Source organism: Sus scrofa, chromosome 14 (assembly GCF_054392235.1).
Source record: "Sus scrofa isolate SSC_HxYL_T2T_F1_AM1 chromosome 14, Sscrofa_HxYL_maternal_Yorkshire_Landrace_v2.0, whole genome shotgun sequence".
Classification (NCBI taxonomy): domain Eukaryota; kingdom Metazoa; phylum Chordata; class Mammalia; order Artiodactyla; family Suidae; genus Sus; species Sus scrofa.
In genome coordinates this window covers 92618332-92636707 of record NC_139396.1, presented here as the reverse complement: position 1 = coordinate 92636707, position 18376 = coordinate 92618332, and the positions used below count along the sequence as shown (strand labels likewise).

At 35.2% G+C, this 18376-nt stretch overlaps 1 protein-coding gene across 5 annotated transcripts in view; it reads left to right on the top strand.

Annotated features, from left to right (window-relative positions):
* CTNNA3 (catenin alpha 3) overlaps nucleotides 1–18376 on the top strand; it is a 1780789-nt gene that overhangs the window by 529448 nt on the left and 1232965 nt on the right. For all 5 annotated transcript variants that reach the window (XM_021074380.2, XM_084997062.1, XM_021074383.2 and 2 more), the window contains one exon: nucleotides 15923–16126. In XM_021074380.2, coding sequence (XP_020930039.2) covers nucleotides 15923–16126 — 204 coding nt within the window. The remainder of the gene's footprint in view (nucleotides 1–15922; nucleotides 16127–18376) is intronic.

Genomic DNA, 18376 nt, shown 5'->3' with positions numbered 1-18376 from the left:
TTGCCAACATATTAGTCTATATAATAAGTAGACTAATGTTTTAAAGAAATTGCAAAATATGTCATGGTTTCTTCCACAAATCTGGGGCTGTCTTCATGTGTGTACAACCTGTGCAGTTACATAGTGCCCCATGGTTAGAAGTATCTCATGTTTAGTTTAACTATCTGAAGTTGCTGTCTTGAAATTCTGAACACATTTTGAACAAAAGGTTCTGCTTTTTCATTTTGTATTGAGCACTACCAGCCCTCGCCTCCCACCTCCCTCTCCCAAATTATGTAGCTGGTCCTGCTTAAATCCCTTGGCTAATTTCAGATTAACTTGTATTCTGCTTAGTTCCTATCACCTGATCCCAGCTCACTTTTAACATGTGAAATCCAAGATAGAATTGCATTTAAAGTGAAGCCTGCTAATTTAGGTTGATTACTGACATCTAAGCAGTTTGCACTAAGTGCAAGTTATATGTTCACAAAATCTTAGGTTTTTAGCCACAAATGACCACTTGAAGCCAAATGAATAATTTAGCAGGCAGGATCCAAAAGAGCAAAGACTAAAAGCCCCAGAGCAAAGGGAAAAAAATGAAAAGCAATGAATAGACATGAGGTGCCTGCCAACAGTTTTTCTGACTCTTATCCAAGCCTACTATAAGCCAGTCAATTGGCATATGTCATATCCTGCAGATGGAAAAACAGCCTGTTCAAATGTACACAAGTGCAGATGCGTGCATCTTTCATGCAGCTGCTGGAGGTTACATTTGTTAAGCTGCCTGCAAGTAGCCATGAGTTTTGAAGAAGCGTATTTTCTTTGTGGGAGGTAGATTATCATTTGTTTGACATGGAAACCATGCTGTGTCTAATAGGCATAGTGGCTTCTTCAGTGCCTAGAATGAGTCTGACCTTAATTTTCTTCTTGCATTGCTTAGTCATGTGACTACTGGGTTAGTATATGTGGTCAGCCTATGGAGAGGGCAGGAGACCAGAGGCAGAGTCCTGGTGATAGATGAGGCAGGGTAATAAAGAGATTCAGCCATCAGGTGAGTGGTCCAAAGACTGAGAGAGTGTCAATTGAGATCAATGGATATCTTGATGAAAAACAGATGAGACATTGTACTGAGACACATGCTGAAGACAGTGAGAAGAGTCTGTTTTATTTGACATTTTCTCATATTGGAGAATTTCTAAGTTTTAATATTTCTAATTTAAATAAGGGGCATAAAAAGTTATAATAGGCTGTAATGTGTATGGTGTTTATGTTAACAGTTAATGAAAAGGTGAATGAAAAGAGCATACATAACCCCCTTGGGGCTTGGGGAGATTAATGAGGAAAGGGCAATAGACTGAGCATCATTTTCTCTCTGGTACATGACCTGTGGGCATGACTGGGGTCATGCAACGGCAGGAGCGGCTTGGGTTGGGAAGCACATGAGAGTTTTGCCCTGCTGCACATCCCTGTCACTGATCCTGATTAAAAGTGGATTTGGAGAAGAGGTCACCTTACCTCTAGCAAACAGACAACAATTTACCAAAGAGCCTCCTTGAAACCACTTCTGCTTAGAGAAAGGATCACATTCAATGCTAATGCAGATGTTCTATCAACAGTAGATCCTGGCACTGAAGGAATTTTTGCCCTCTTGGGGAAGCATAAATTACCTTGCCTTACTTTGAAGGTCTCCTTAACTGGGGATGTTGGGTGCTCTTCTCTTTTCATCAATTGTGAGAGTTTTCATTTTCTGTTGATTTATGTAATCACTGAGGATATTTTGATATTTCCTCACACCAAATCTTTAAATACGGAACTGGCAGACAGAGCCACAATTAAGTTAAACTGAACTTTAATAATTTCTCATCCGCACTACAGAAAAATAATCCTGTTCACTCTTGTCTAAATTATTTTCCATTGGCACCTGATATTTCTTCCCCATTAGCTTTCTTGATATGTGCCCCTGCTCGTCTCTTTCTAGCTAAGACGATCTTTCCAATCAGTGATTTTTGGCCTTCATATTCGGAAGGGAAAGGGAGAAAGAGTACTTATCATAATTTTGCTTGGCGGTCATAATGGTAAATGGGTGTTTTATTGGCCTCCTGATTAGAAAAGTCTGAAATGGAATCAGGTGATGGAATTTTTTCTTCAGGGCATTATGTATTGCTAAATTTAAAGTATGTAGTTTATATTCTTTAATAGCCTATCACACTGCACAAAATCAATATCTAATTGAAAAATAGTCTGGTTTTGTAGATGCATTATTTTAACATTAATTTCATTTTTAATGTTGTTCTGCATTCCATTTACTAAAGCAATGAGAGTATTGTTAACACAGAAAGGAACATATTAGACATCTGCAGTTTATAATAATATAAAAGCCAGTAGCCTTTTAAACTGTTCTATAATGATGAAAGCTAGATTTGGAGGACTGAATTTTTAAGTACTTTTGTAATCATTTTCTTATCACCTAGATGTTCTGCTGAATCATGAAACACAGTAGCAGTTTGGCTTCATTGCTGCCAATATGCATGGCACAAGAGCTTTTAGCAATCGCTTCTTTTCCTTCCGTTTTTTCTTCTCATTTCCTTTGTCCTCCTTCCCCGCTGCTGTCCTCCCAGTCCCTCTTCAATTTCCCTTTCATCCCTTCCCCTCTTTCCCTCCCCCTTTACTTCCTTTGCATTTCCCTCCTTTCCTTTTCTCCTTCTCTTCTCCTCTTTGTATTTCATGTGTTCTTGTTCCTTAAGATAATTAAAAATCTAAATCACATTTATTAAGCACTTAAGAAAATATAAGCTCTTTGATAAAATTTCCAAAAGAGTAAAGAATAGCATAAGGAATGATCTTTTTTGAGGGGGGGCACACCCATGGCATATGGAGGTTCCCAGGCTAGGGGTCAAGTTGGAGCTACAGCTGCCAGCCTATACCACAGCCACAGCAATGCAGGATCTGAGCTGCATCTGCGACCTACACCACAGCTCACAGCAAGCCATATCCTTAGCCCACTGAGTGAGGTTACGGATGGAACCTGCTACCTCATGGTTCCTAGTCAGATTCATTTCCACTGCACCACAATGGGAACTCCAGAAATGATCTTGTTTTAACATTTTTCTGACCAACTTGTGAGTAGGTCATTGTGTAACTAGTAAAGCAAAAAGGTCTTAATGGCAATAGTACAACAACAGTTGATTTTTCTATGGGTATTCTTCATTGGGCAAGGACATTAAGCCAGAGAACTGACGATTGCAGTTACGTTACACATCTACACTCTTATTTATTTATTTATTTATTTATTTATTTGCTTTTTAGGGCTGCACCCGTGGCATAGGGGTCTATTCAGAGCCTATGCCACAGTCACAGCAACTCCAGAGCCTTAACCCAAAGAGTGAGGCCAGGGATCAAACTTGCAACTTCATGGTTCCTAGTCAGATTCGTTTCTGCTGCGCCACAATGGGAACTCCTACACTCTTATTATGAACAAATAAAAGAGAAGGCTACAAAATGAAGCAACATGAATTAAACTGTGGAAGAGAATGTTATCTTTGATGGCCCTTACCGTCTCTTCTGTCAGAATTCTTTTTCTCAGCATGTCTGTTCCTCTTTTCCCACTGATACCCAGTATCTTGTATCCTAGCCATCCAAGTCTTGCTCCATGCCCCTCCACAGTGATTCACATTCTCTTGAGCTGCCTCTTTATTTAAACTAAGTTACCTTTTTTCTAATGATTTTTATTTTTTCCATTATAGCTGGTTTACAGTGTTCTGTCAATTATCTACTATATAGCAAGGTGATCCAGTCACACATACATGTATACATTCTTTTTTCTCACATTATCTTGCTCCATCATAAGTGACTAGATATAGTTCCCAGTGGTACACAGCAGGATCTCATTGCTTATCCATTCCCAAAGCAATAATTTGCATCTATTAACCCCAAATTCCCAATCCATCTCCTCCCCCTCCCCCTTGGTAACCACAAGTCTGTTCTCCATGTCCATGATTTTCTTTTTTGTGGAAAGGTTCATTTGCACCATATATTAGATTCCAGATATGTGATATCATATATTTGTCTTTCTCTTTCTGACTTACTTCACTTAGTATGAGAGTCTCTAGTTCCATCCATGTTCCTGCAAATGGCATTATTTTGTTCCTTTTTATGGCTGAGTAGTATTCCATTGTGTCTATATACCACTTCATCTTAATCCAATCATCCGTTGATGGACATTTAGTTTGTTTCCATGTCTTGGCTATTGTGAATAGAGCTGCAATGAACATGCGAATACATGTGTCTTTTTCAAGGGAAGTATTGTCTGGATATATGCCCAAGAGAGGGATTGCTGGGTCATTGCTGGTTCTCTGTATAGTTTTCTAAGGTACCTTCATACTGTTTTCCATAGTGGTTGTCCCAATTTACATTCCCACCAACAGTGCAGGAGGGTTCCCTTTTCTCCATGGCCTCTCCAGCATTTGTTATTTGTGGACTTATTAATGATGGCCATTCTGACTGGTGTGAAGTGGTATTTTCTATTTATTTTGATTTGCATTTTTCTAATAATCGGGGATGTTGAGCATTTTTTCATGTGCTTGTTGGCCGTCCATATATCTACTTTGGAGAAATGTCTCTTCAGGTCTTTTGCCCATTTTTCCATTGGATTATTGGCTTTTTTTGCTGTTGAGTTGTATAAGTTGTGTGTGAACTGGGTTATTTTTAACTAGTCATTAGGGAAAAGAACCTGATAAAGTAAGGCCTTGATGACTGATGATAGTTTAAAATTCCGTTCTCCCTCAGTGCTTTCTCCAAAGATACCTGCTAGTTTAGGGAAATAGTATTTTTAATCACAATCAATCAACCACTTTTGGTATAGATATAGGTACCAATGGTGGTTCTATAATGCAGGGGATGTTTTCCAAGAAACATTATAGACAGTAAAAAAAGTACAGCAAGTATGGAGGTACCAATACCTTCCACCTCTTACATGGGGGTTATCATTATGGTTCATCTAGTGAAATCAGCTAAGAAGGTCATGACAAAAGAATTTCATATCATGGAAAATAAAATGAAAACCAACTTCTAGAGCTGTCCATATTGTGCTGTCCAATATAACAGCCACTTGTCAACAGTAGCTATTTAAATTTAAAATTTTTCTGATCCCAATTAAATAGAATTAAATATTCATTTCCTCAGTTGTACTACCCACATTTTAAGTGTTTAATAGCTGTATGTAGCTAGTGGCTACTGTATTGGCCATTGTAGATATAAAAATTTTCATCATCAGGAACAGTTCTTTGGACAGAACTCTAGAGTGTACTTTGGAATGAGTAGAGTTTCATCCAATTTCTTATCAAGACTGAGATCTTTATGGAGAATCCAAAAGGATAATTTTGTGGCACTTATGGGATAATACATTCTCAATATGGATTTTCAAACACAATGACTCAAGCAAATTGTTTTTTTCCCTTAATCAGAGTTAACTAGAAAATTACTTACAGATGTTTAATTTCTATTAACTATGTATTTCTTAGCTCTTTTCATGCCAAGAGCATCTTTGGTTGTTGTAATTTCAAAATATTTAGAAATTACCTCCACAGTTTAAATTAACTGCTGTGGAGAGCATAAGGACCACATCAAGAGCATCTGAAGGATGGTATTATTGAGAAATTGTCACTACCTAGAAGTTATCTTCTCACTCGTCCTTTTTTAAGGGATTCTGAGGCAAACACGGCTTTTAGGGTTTTACAGTTTTAGAGTTTTACAACATGTGCTGCATTGGCTACTCTTTTTTTCTGTGCTCTACTATGCACAGTCCACCCATGAATCCAGTGCTTGTACTTAACCTCTTATTTCTCCCAAAGCACATAATTATAGACAGAAGTGGAAGGTGGAATCAAATAGAAATAGAGCACAAATGGGATTATTTATTTTATTCAGTTGCCCCCTCTACCATTTCTCTCCTTTATTGATGAATTACTTTCTTACAGAACTCCACAAACAACGACTGGCATAAACCTTGGACATGGCAGGAACCATTCAAACATTTGTTTAAATTTTGCAGATTTTTATTCGACTAGGTTGGCAATTGATTTGGACATAGAAGGTAGGACATACATGAAATTACTGAGACAAAAAAATTAACTCTACCTAAAATTTTTGGAGCATTTGTTATATTTTTAGTGACATTATTATGTATAAAATTATCTATTTCCTCCAAGTTCAGTGCAGGCAGAATGAGTTAATTATCATTGCTTATATATGTTTAGAATCTTCTTTTTACACCTGGTTTAAAAACAGACCATGAGTAGAAATTAAAAAAATGTGTAAATATATATTTCTAAATAGATAATCATAAATGCTTAACTTGCTCCTTCATTAAAATATACTGCCTTAGTAATAATCTGTTAAGATTTATTCAATATTATATTTAATATTATGGTGAAAACAACAGCTTATAGAAGGACTTATATTTCAGTTCTTTGAAACAGAGGTTTTGAAAATAGAAGAGTCCTTGAATGTTTATTTTTTATATAACCAGATAAAACTGAAGCAAACAATTCATGATGTGCTAAACTCTGACAGAAATATATCTAGGAGAAGAGGTACTACCTCAAGTGAAATGAATTAGATAATTGAAAATTTTATTGGTATTCTGATAAAACCACCAGCACAGTACTCATTGGGCTGTTGAAATGTTCTATACCTATAATTTAGAGAAAAAAATTTAAGGGAGTATATATGTATCTAATTTGTTTAATAAGCATGTTGATGTATTTCTAAAGTATTTTCTATTTTTCTGTTATATTAACTAATATACAACAGAATATGTTACATACATTTTGATTTTATATAGCTGAATATGTAGCTAACTTTGTGTAAGTTACACTAATTTACCAAAGTAATGTAAATAGTATTTGTTGATCACCTTGCTAATTTATAGTTTATTACTATATTTTTCCTTCTTTTACTTTTTTTTATATGTAAAGCTTCCATTCTTTAGATTATTGAAATGGAAAGCATTAAAGTAAAGGATATACCACACAAAAGAGAGCCTGTGAGTTCTCTCATAGCATTTTCTCTTGGTAACCATAAGGAGAAATTTTGTTCCATTTTTATCACTCACTCTGAAGATTGATAAAGTAATTGCTTGAGAAACATTGTTTATGCTGTGTGGTTATTATTTCTGCTGCTCCCAACTAGAAGCACTGCATGTGTTTTTGTGAAGAATGTGGGTACTTGATTACAATCATAGCTACATCTCTTTTGATAGGCAATTTCACTTTAGAGAATAGGTGTAAGACTTTTAGTGTTTTGAATGTAAATCGGATCAATCTCATCATAGAATATAGAATGTGTGAATGATGAATAGGTTTTATTGCATCATGTTGATTAAAATACAGAAAACTTTTTTTCAACCTTATTGGTTTGATTCTTTAGCCTGTTTAAGATTTCTTTTGTAACTTGCTACATAATTCTGGTAAAGCATGACCAAAGTCTTGCTTAGAAACTGAAATGTACTGGATGATTAATTAATCTTTAGGGAATGAATGACTATCTGATATACTTCTGTGTGATATATAGTATATTCTGTTCTAGCAAGTACAGCTTCCTTCATAGTTCTCTATGCTCTGATCATCATGAATAGATGGTAGTGTGTATAAAGGTAAAAATAATATTAGCAAGGAAACTGAGGTGGGAGCTATCACACCAAGTATTAAAGTATGTTATAAAGCTACATTAAATAAAATCCTGTATGATAGGTACAGTTTCTTTCTTTTCTTTTTTTTTTTTCAGGGCTGTGCCTGTGGCATGTGGAGGTTCCCAGGCTAGGGGTCTAATCAGAGCTGTAGCTTCTGGCCACAGCCACAGCCATGCAGGATCTGAGCTGTGTCTGCGATGTGCACCACACTTCAAGGCAACATTGGATCCTTAACCCTGCAAGAGCAGGGATCGGTCCTGCGTCCTCATGGGTTCTAGTTGGGTTCATTAACCACTGAGCCATGACGGGAACTCCCAGGTCCGAATTTTATTTTCCCCCTTCTACAAGTATTAAAATAAAGTCTTAGGCAGTTTAGACTACTTTCTCTAGTGTGAGTGAAGGGCCAAGATTAACCCTCGGTTTTCTGACTTCTAAGCTCACTGAAAATAAGGTGCCCTAGTACTTTTAGGTTGCATAGGTTACATGTCTTTATTTTTGTAAAGACACATATTAACCAAACATATTTGTAATGATTAAACCCAACATAGCGAAGTTAAAATCCTTCAAGCTAATTAATAAGCTTTAGGGTTTAATGAAAAAAAAAAAAGATCAGCAATGCTGATTTAAACTGCAACTACTCTATTAAAAGATTTAGTGCATTTTAAGTTATTCCCTGTATCATTTTTGGGCTGGCCAAGGGTCATATACACTTTTTATGTGTTAAAATACCAATGAGTTTCATGTAATTTTACAATTTGATCATTCTTTTGCAGGATCTGATTTTCCTATACTTCTATTCTATAGATTAATGCAACATATATTCTCTTTCTGATTGCACAGCCTTCTTCCCTGCTTTTTAGGTAGTTTTCTGTGTACTTTTAAATTTAAAGCAGCTGCTTTCTCTGTATTATTTTAGGGATAAAGAATCTGTCTCTTCCCTTTGGTTTGTTTCCAGGTTTCATAGTATTCTGCTTTTTGCTCCAAGTGTCAAATAGTATAACCCTGATGTCTGTTCAAATTGACCTGCCAAGATTTGGATAAGATTACCTCCAAACTTCCAATTCTAGGTTCTGCAAAACCAAAGCCCTTCCTGAGAATCCTGTGAGTTCTCTGGAACTTACATCTACTTTACCATTAACCATTAATATATATATTTTAGTCTTTTTAGGGACGCACCTGTGGCATAAAGAGGTTCCCAGACTAAGGGCAGCCGCTGGCCTATGCCACAGCTACAGCAATGCCAGATCTGAGCTGCGTCTATGACCTACACTACAGCTTAGTGCAACACAGGATCCTTAATCCATTGAGCGAGGGCAGGGATTGAACCTGCATCCTCGTGGTTACTAGTCAGATTCTTTTCCTCTGAGTCATGACAGGAACTCCACCATTAATCATCTTGATTCTGCATTCAATTGCCCAAAGTTAATGCTTGGTCAGTTTATTCTTAACATTCAATTCGTTTTATTTATATCACACATCCACATTGTAGTTATATTTTTACTTGATTATTTAGTTAAAATTAGTCAGTACCCCTGGGCTGTGAGCCCCATGATGAGGGAGGGGATGTTCTCTGTTTCACTACCAATTCCTAGCACAGTACCTGGCACACAATAGGCTATGAAAAGGGACTCAAATGTAAGAAAGGAATAACTGAGGAGGGCTGGAGTTTAGAGCACAGAAAGAGAAGTTAGCCTTGAAAAGAAATCAATGAGCTGGGGGAGAAAGAGGAAGGGAGAAGGAGAGATCTTCCTCAAGGATGGAGAAGAAGTAAAACATGGATGGAAAAACATTGAGATAGAAATAAGTGGAGAGGTTTACCAGATGGTTTCATCTCATTTTCCCCAGAGTAGTAGAAAGTGGGTGGAGTGGAGGTTTTATAAATTTGAGAATACAGAGGATGATAATGATATAGATAAATTTGCCTATAGCTAATGAGCTAGGTTTCAAACCCAGACTGATTGCTCCTAGGTCTTTTAATCCTTAGGATATATTACTTCCTAAAATGAAGCAATTCATAGAAGACAATGAAGTTAGGACTCCTACCTTTTTGAAAAAAATATTTTCTTAACAGCAAAGTTAGGGAGGTAAGTGTATATTGGGCGGAACCTAGAAAAAAGGGAAAATATATTTTATGTTCCATAGAGTAGGATCCTGAAAGTATAGCATCCTGTTTTTTGTCTTTCATGAAATTAATGCCCATGGAAACACACTGAAAGAATGTTTCAGCACACTGCTTTACTAGTTCAGAAGAAATAATAAATTTTTTTTTTAAGATGAGCTTTCTTTCTTTTATATAAACTAATTTATTGAGATATGTAAAAAGGCAGACATATTTAATGTATACGACTAGATCTGGGTAAGTTTACGCTTGTGAAACCATCACTACTGAAAAGGCCATTAACATATCCTTCACCACCCAAAGTTTCTTCCTACTCCCTTTATTATTATTGTTATTATTATTATTATTACTTTTATAATTACTAGTTTATGGTAACACTTAACATAAGGTCTTAGTAAATTTGCATGGATTTATTCAGTTTTCCCAGTATCATTTACTAAAGAGACTATATTTTCCACATTTTGTGTTTTTGGCACCGTTATTGAAAATCATTGACCATATAAGCATGGGCTTATTTTGAGGCTCCCTCCTCTGTTCTATTGGTCTATGTGGCAGCTTTTATGCCAGTATCATGCTATTTTGATTACCATAGGTTTGTAATATAGTTTGAAATCAGGAAGTTTGATACCAACAGGTTTGACCCTTTTCCTCAAGACTGTTGTGACTATTGGGGGTATTTTGTGGTTCCATATGAGTTGCAAGATTGTTTTTTTCTACTTCTTCGAAAAATGCCTTTGGAATTTTGGTAAGGATTCTATTGAATCAGTAGATTGCTTTGGGTTTTAGCATTCTTTTAGCAATATTAATTCTTCCAATCCATAGGCATGGAATAGCTTTCTATTGATTGGTCTTTTCTATTGTTTTTCTAGTTTGTTTCATTTATTTCTGTTTTCATCTTTATCATGTCCTTCCTTCTGTCAACTTTGGGCTTAGTTTGTTCTATTTCTAGTTTCTTGAGATATAGAGATAGGTTTATTTTGAGGAATCTTTGTTTTTTCTTCGTGTAGGCTTTTATTTCTATTAAATTCCCTTTTAGAACTGCTTTTGCTGCGTGTTTTAAGTTTTGGTGTGCTATGTTTCCATTTTCATTTGTTTGCAAGTTGTTTTAAATTTTTCCCTTGAATTCTTCTTTGACTCATAGGTTGTTCAGGAATGTTTTAAAATTTGACATGTATGTGGATTTTCCAATTTTCCTCCTCTTATGGACTTCTAGTTAATATCATATATCATGTGGGTAAAAAAGATACTTGATATGACCTTGATATTCTTAAATTTAAGACTAGATTTATGGCTTAACATATGATCTATCCTGGAGAATGTTCTCTGTACACACAAGAAGAATGTATATTCTGATGCTATTGGATGGCATGCTTTGTGTAGTTATAGTTGCGTAGTTTACGTCCAATGTTTTCTTATTTATTTTCTGTCTGGTTAAATTATCCATTGCTGAAAGTGCAGTGTTGAGGTTCCCAACTATTGTTATATTATTGTTTACTTCTCCTTTCAGATTTGTTAATATTTGCTTTATGGGATTTCCCTCCTGGTTCAGTGGGTTAAGGATCTGACATTGTTGCTGCAGTGGCTTGGGTTACTACTGTGATGTGGGTTTGATACCTGGCCTGGGAACTTGCACATTCCATGGGCATGGCCCCCCAAAATAGCTTTATGTATTTAGGTGCTCCAATATTGAGTGAATACATATTAATGATTTTATATTCTTTAAATTAATTGACCCCTTTATTATTACATAATGTCCCTCTTTGTCTCATGACAATTTTTGATTTAAAGCCTATTTTTTCTAATATAATTATAGCTACCTGTGTGCTCTTTTGCTTACCATTTTCATGGAATATCTTTTTCCATCCCTTCAATTTCCTTAAAGCTAATGTAAATCTCTTTTGGGCAACACATAGGTGTATTTACTTTTTTGTTTTCGTGTCTAGTCAGTCACTCTATCTTTTGAATGGAGAATTTAGTTCATTTACAACTAAAGTAATTATTGATAGATAGGGACTTATTATTGCCATTTCGTTAATTGTTTTCTGACTGTATTATAGTTCTTTCCTTTATCTCTTGATATTTTCTTTTGTGATTTGATGAGTTTTTATGGTTATATGCTTTGATTACTTTATCTTTTATGTACCTACCACAAGGTTTTTTTTCTTTATGATTACCATGTGGTTTGAATAACACATTTTATAGTTATAATAGTCTATTTTTGTTTTATGTTAGTTTTTGGGCTGTGCTCACAGCATATGAAAATTCCTGGGCCAGGGATTGAATCCATGCCACTGCAGTGACCTGAGCTGCTGGACTGAAGCCCACTGTACCACAAGAGAAATCCCAATATAACAGTCTATTTTGAACTGACAACAACTTCATTTTGATCATATGCAAAAACTGTACACTTTTATTCCCCCCTACATTCTATGTTATTGACATCATGGTTGCATTTTTCTATGTTATGTATCCATTAGGAAAATTTTGTAGCTAGAGTTATTTTTAATACTTTTATTTTTTAACTTTTATATTAAACTCTAAGTGATTTACCCACCATTATTACAATGTTAACATTATAGTTTTCTGAATTTAACTATATATTTACCAATGAGTTTTACATTTTCATATGTTTTTGCATTACTAATTAGCATCTTTTGTTTCTATCTGAAGATATCTCTTTTAGTATCCCTTGCAGTGCAGGTCTAGTTATGAGGAACTTCCTCAGCACCACTAGTCTACTGTTTAGTCGCTAGTGGATTTGTGGTTCATCAGCTATATTCTTCAGTACCAGGGTTTCTGTTTGGTTCTTTTCTAATGGTTTCTTTTTCTTAAACTTTTCATTTTATTCATGTACTGTTTTCCTGATTTTGTTGAGTTTTCTGTGTTCTTTCTTATCTAACTGAACCTCTTTAAGATGATTATTTTGAGTTCTTTTCCAGGCAATTAATCTCCATTTCTTTGGGAACAGCTACTGAAGTTTATTTTATTCCTTTGGTAATACCTTATTTCCATGATTCTTCATGTTCCTTGAAACCGTGTATTCCTGTCTTTACATTTGAAGAAGCAGTCCTTTCCTCCAATTTTACTGACTAGTTTCAGGGAGAAAGGTCTTCACCAGTCAGCTTGGACAGAGATAATGGGGATTTCTCAGATTCTTTTCCCGATCCAGAAGATCCAGCTGGATGCTGATATCTATGCTGTCTATGGGAATGAATTGTGCATTGTTTTCAGGGGATCATGGAGTGTTGGCTGCAGGAGGGGGCTGCACGAAGCACTGGGGGTTCACAGTGAGTAATAATGGGTCTGCAGGTAGGTGTCCTACTGGGTTCATGGACAGGGCTCTTGTTAGAGTCTGAATCCAGTTAGTAGGATCTGTTGCCGGTTGTTGAGATCCATGTATTGGTTGCTGTGAGCTCCTACCCCTTTTCTCTGCTCTTTGCTCTCCCCAGATTATTTAGGTGTTTCAATCTCCTCAATGTTCTGGTCTGGAGAGATGGAAATGGAACTCTTGGACAGCATCCCACAAGGCTGGGGAGCCAAGTGTTCACTTTGCTTTCACTTTTCCTAGTGGAAAGAATTGCAGGCCAAGGTTAATTTGTTTTGGTCTGCGCTGTGCTGCCTTGGGAGAGAGGTGACATGGGTAAAGGAAAACTGTTCTTTGCATCCTCTTCAGTGCTTCTATTCTTTAATTTTTTTTTTTTTACTTCACAGGGGTTCTGTAACCTCTCAATTGTACTTTCACAAAGGTATTATCATTCAGTATTTCTATTGGGGCTGTAAGGTATGGAACTTCCTACTTCATCATCTAACTTAATGTCCAGAAGAGATCTTTTTTTACGTTAGTAGTTATTGAATATCCAGTAATATTTCATAGAACATTCAAGTTATTTTTAAAAAAACCCTCACTTTTAATTGATTTAATGACAAAGTTAGTGGAAAATTTTAAATGATATGAATAGGAAGAGAGTGGATTTAGACAGAATCAAGAGGCCTTTATGTGGGCATCAGATGTCAGAGCAGGGAATAGTTTGAGTTTAGATGAACTCTAAGTATCTGAAAAGTCTTAAAGGTCAAGTAAGTAAAAATCCAAAGGCTAGAGAGTTTGAGGAATGGCCCTGGAAAGCAGAAACTGGAGTGAACTTATTCCTACAGTAGAGGCTGTTTTCTGACATGAAATAACAGCAGAAACACCTAAAATTTCTAGTTTATTTTTGTCATACTTATAAATGTTTAGATTTCAAATCTAAACATTTAATCAACTTTTCCTGTCATGACAATGCTGGAGACATGTTAACTGTTCCTATAACATCTTCTAATTGCATTTGAGCAATCAAAGAGTAATTCTGTTGTCCTCAGTGCCTCTTCTTAATGATAATATCACATTAGAGGGACATTTTCAAAAAGGCTTTAATTGGTCTAATTATTGTTATGAAACATTGGAGTGGAATGTTTATACTAAATTAGTGAGCCAAATAAGACATGGTAAAAAGGCAAATTACATAAGTTAGATTTCGATTTAAATGAATCCTTGACTGATGACCAAGCCCATGGTTAGGATTAGGGGTATCATCTCACCAAAAGAGATTATACATTGGCTAGAGAAAGTGTTAAATTTGGCATTTGTAAAATTATTTTTTTTCTTTTTTAAAAAAATTTTTCCATCTAAAGAGAAAACTGGATAGACTCAGTAGAAAAGTAGAGAAATGGGAAGAAAATAGAATCAGGAGAGGAAAATCTGTTCTGAATATTTTTAAGACATTTAAACGATTATCTATGAGGGCTAGTTTATATTTTATATAATATCTTATAATATGTGACCATTACACAGTACTGTTTTCTCTTTTTAAAGAAACTGTTTTAAAATTATTTTTCTTTCTATAATGATTTTCTCTTCCTAACTTTGCCTAGAACTGTAGCTTTTAAAATTTTATCCTGACTGCTTTAGATTCCCAAATATTTATCATAATGTAGTATAGTGTAATAATTGATATAAAATTATATCTATACACAGTATATACACATACTAAATATATACCTTTCTCTATATATGTAAATAGATATAAGATTGCATATTCTGAAGATCAGAGATTTTCACTATGTGTTCTTGTGTGTATAGATGCATGTGCACACACATTTTGAAGATCATTATATGATTTCATTTTATGTTAAAGGTTCTACAGAGAGCTTTTATTTGATACTAACTCTTTCTCTAATTACCACACTATGCCTAACCTTCAAAGGCTTCATCTCTTGGTGTATTTTAATAAAGGACCCTTAGAGCCTCATATCCTCTATCTTTTCTTCAAAGGCTGTATATTATCTTGACCTCTATTGCCTGAAGACTTATATCTAATGGAAATCTTAAAAACACTATGTGGCTCCAAGGGTGGGAAATAGCTGGAAGTTATAATCAACAGGAAGATGGAATTTTACTTTTAAAATCAATAATTAAAATTCAGAATTCCCTTTTATATGTTAGTGTTAAGGTTAATTAGAGTGTCTGATTTATAGTGAGGCATATGAAAACAATACTGAATTAGGTAGTATAGGGCCTAGATACTTGTCTGAATCTCACCATTTATTAGCTTAATGACCTTGAGCAAGACAGTCTCAGCCTCACTCACCATCAGTTAAAATGTGTGGTTAACAATATTTTTGCTGCCTACCTCTTTATAGTGTTGTCAGGATGAGATAATAAATGTGTAAATAATAAAGGGCTATATAAAAGTGACTATGGTAAAGAACAGCTAATATGTGTCAGGTACTTTATTAAGCATTCAAATCATTCTTACAGCAGTTTTATGAGATAAGCAATGGTAATATTCCAATTTCACAGATTAGGAAGGTGAAGCTCACAGTACGTAAGACACTTGAATTGAGTTCACACCATTTGTGAGTGGGAAGGGCAAGATTTGAATATAGGTTTTGCTGGTGTTAATATTGATGCTCATAATTTCACATTTTTTGTTATTCACCTGAATAGTAAGTGCTTCATAGAATTATGTATGAACTGGGTGAGGCAGTAACCAGTTCTCTATGATCACTTATGAATTCCAAATGTGAAAACAAAATAAATTTTTTTTCTTAAAAATAGAATACCATGGAGTTCTAAGCATCCACATGTGTTTTTCCTTTAGAATTTAATTGTCTTGGATCCACTCACAGTGACTGAAGAGGAAATAAGACCATCACTAGAGAAACGTCTTGAGGCCATTATCAGTGGGGCTGCTCTGCTGGCTGACTCTTCATGCACGAGGGATTTCCATCGGGAGCGCATTATCGCAGAATGCAATGCCATTCGCCAGGCTCTCCAGGACCTGCTTTCAGAGTACATGAACAATGTAGGTGACTGTTTTTCTCCTACTCCATACACTGGGTATGGGCTGAAGTTCTTTCTGTTTATAAAATGCAGTAAATTACAAATGAGTGCATGATTTTAAATGGACTAGCTTTTTGAGTTGGTCTACTTGGGTTGCTCCCAGAGTAACATCAAGGAGATAAGGAGTTTCTAGGTATGGAATTCAACCAGAAGATTATTCATATATGATTGTTGTGCCTGAGACTATCTAAGTATTAGCTGATGAAGGGAGTCAGGTTTGGAGAAAGGATACTGAAATTACACATCAATTTAAAGGATAAAAAGAAGACAAAGAAAAGGACAGATTGCTCTGGATTAGGTGGGCTACTGACAAAGTTAGAATTTAGATGGTGTTGGATAAAGTCAATGCCGTAGGGATCAGGGGCCATTTCTGAGGGTGTAAAGAGCTTTTTTAATTTGGATTGCTCTTAACCTTTTTCAAATGTGACATAATGTCAGATTTTTTGTGCTTTTGGCTATCTCTCAGGAATAGTAGAAATGCTGTCTAAATTTATACAAATGCAAAAACATTTATTTCAAGATTGTTTTGGCTTTATTTTATAAATATTTATTTGCGGTATATTAATTTCATATATAGCTCTATATCCATCTATAGTGTATCTATGACTAGTCTTACATTCAAATCTTAGTGGCATTTTTAAAAGAAGAAAGTCTTGAAGACATTGTCAACTATATATTGACTATGAATATTGACTTCTTAAATAACAGAGGTAAACAAAAATTTTATAAGAGGAATATTTTGTTCATCAGCTTTATTATAAATAGAACATTTCAAGAGTTATGAAGGTATATTTTAAAATCATTAGTTATAAAGCAAGTGATATTTTTAGGTGTGAGATTGATGATTTAGAATTGTTCAGTATAAGTAATTTATGAAATAATTGAAATGTGCTAAAATTAGTGAGTTTTAAGTCTACTTCAACGTATTTGATGTATCTCTGTATTCTTAATATTTGATGACTTTGGCTCCTGACCAAAAACCTCTTGCCTATCAAGAAATCAAGTTGTAGAGCAGATTTTGTTAAAGCAAGGAACATATTAGTAATGTCACATCCTGCTTCTGAAGCTGGACTATCGTCATTTTTAGCACATAATATATTCTTAGTTAAAGATTTTTAAAGAGAATTCATCAGTCACAAGAAACTCAGAAGAGAGTATTGTAATGAAATACCTTCTCCTCCAATCTGTAAACTATTAAAATTATTATTCTCAGCTTTGTAGATAAAATATAGTAAAGTTACATTTAAGTTTATTTTATCTATAAATTATAAAATTATATAAATTTACTTTATTAAGTATAGATAAAGCTATTCTATTCTTTTAAATACAAACACAATAGATGTACATACACACACTCACTCACACCATAGGCAATGGCTACATAATTGTGGAGTCCAGTGCAAAATGAAAATGTTAGGCCTACTCAAAAGCAGGGGGAAAAAAGAATTTTTTTTTTCACAGTCTTTATCGACCTAAGAAAGGGTCGATATTTTATTTGCTATTTAATGTTAGGTTCTTTAGGGCATAGGGATGCTTCTAGGTGCATGTAAACCCTCACAGATGTCTGTGGCCTTGCCCCAGGAGCCCCACTCACCATGGCCCCCACTAGGAGTAGAGGGTGGCAGCAGTTGATGGGTGGGGGAGCAGGTGGCTGAGGATCTATTCCTGGGAGGCACTGAGGGACAGGACTATATGTAAATCTAGGGGTCTAGGGCATATGCTCTATTGCCCCATCAGACTTTGCTTATCTACAAAAATTCAAAGATAAGATTGTTAAGAATTTTGAAATTCTGGTAGCAGAGCATTAAAAGCCAAGCACAGGGCTCCTTTCTGAGCATGGGGACCCTGTGCCCAGTGACAGGCCACTAAAGCAGGTCCTGTACATAATAAACATATATCACATAAGAATAGTGGTGATCTCACATCTTTATTCAACTTTAGGTTAAAAATTATTCATACAAAGGGTGAAGTTTTGGAAGCATTCTTTCTTGCATGCAATCATTAAGAAGATGCATTGCCTCCAGAAATTTATAAAAAATAATAAAGCCACCTAAAAGTCGGTCTGCTTTTTACTATAGCCACGCACCAGCAATTGTCAAAGTCATTGATAATATGTTTTTCACAAATTCATTTTTTTCTCTAGGTCCTACGTAATTGCTGTGGTTATTGCTGAGTTTTAATAATATGCATGCGTGTGATTCAAATTAGCACT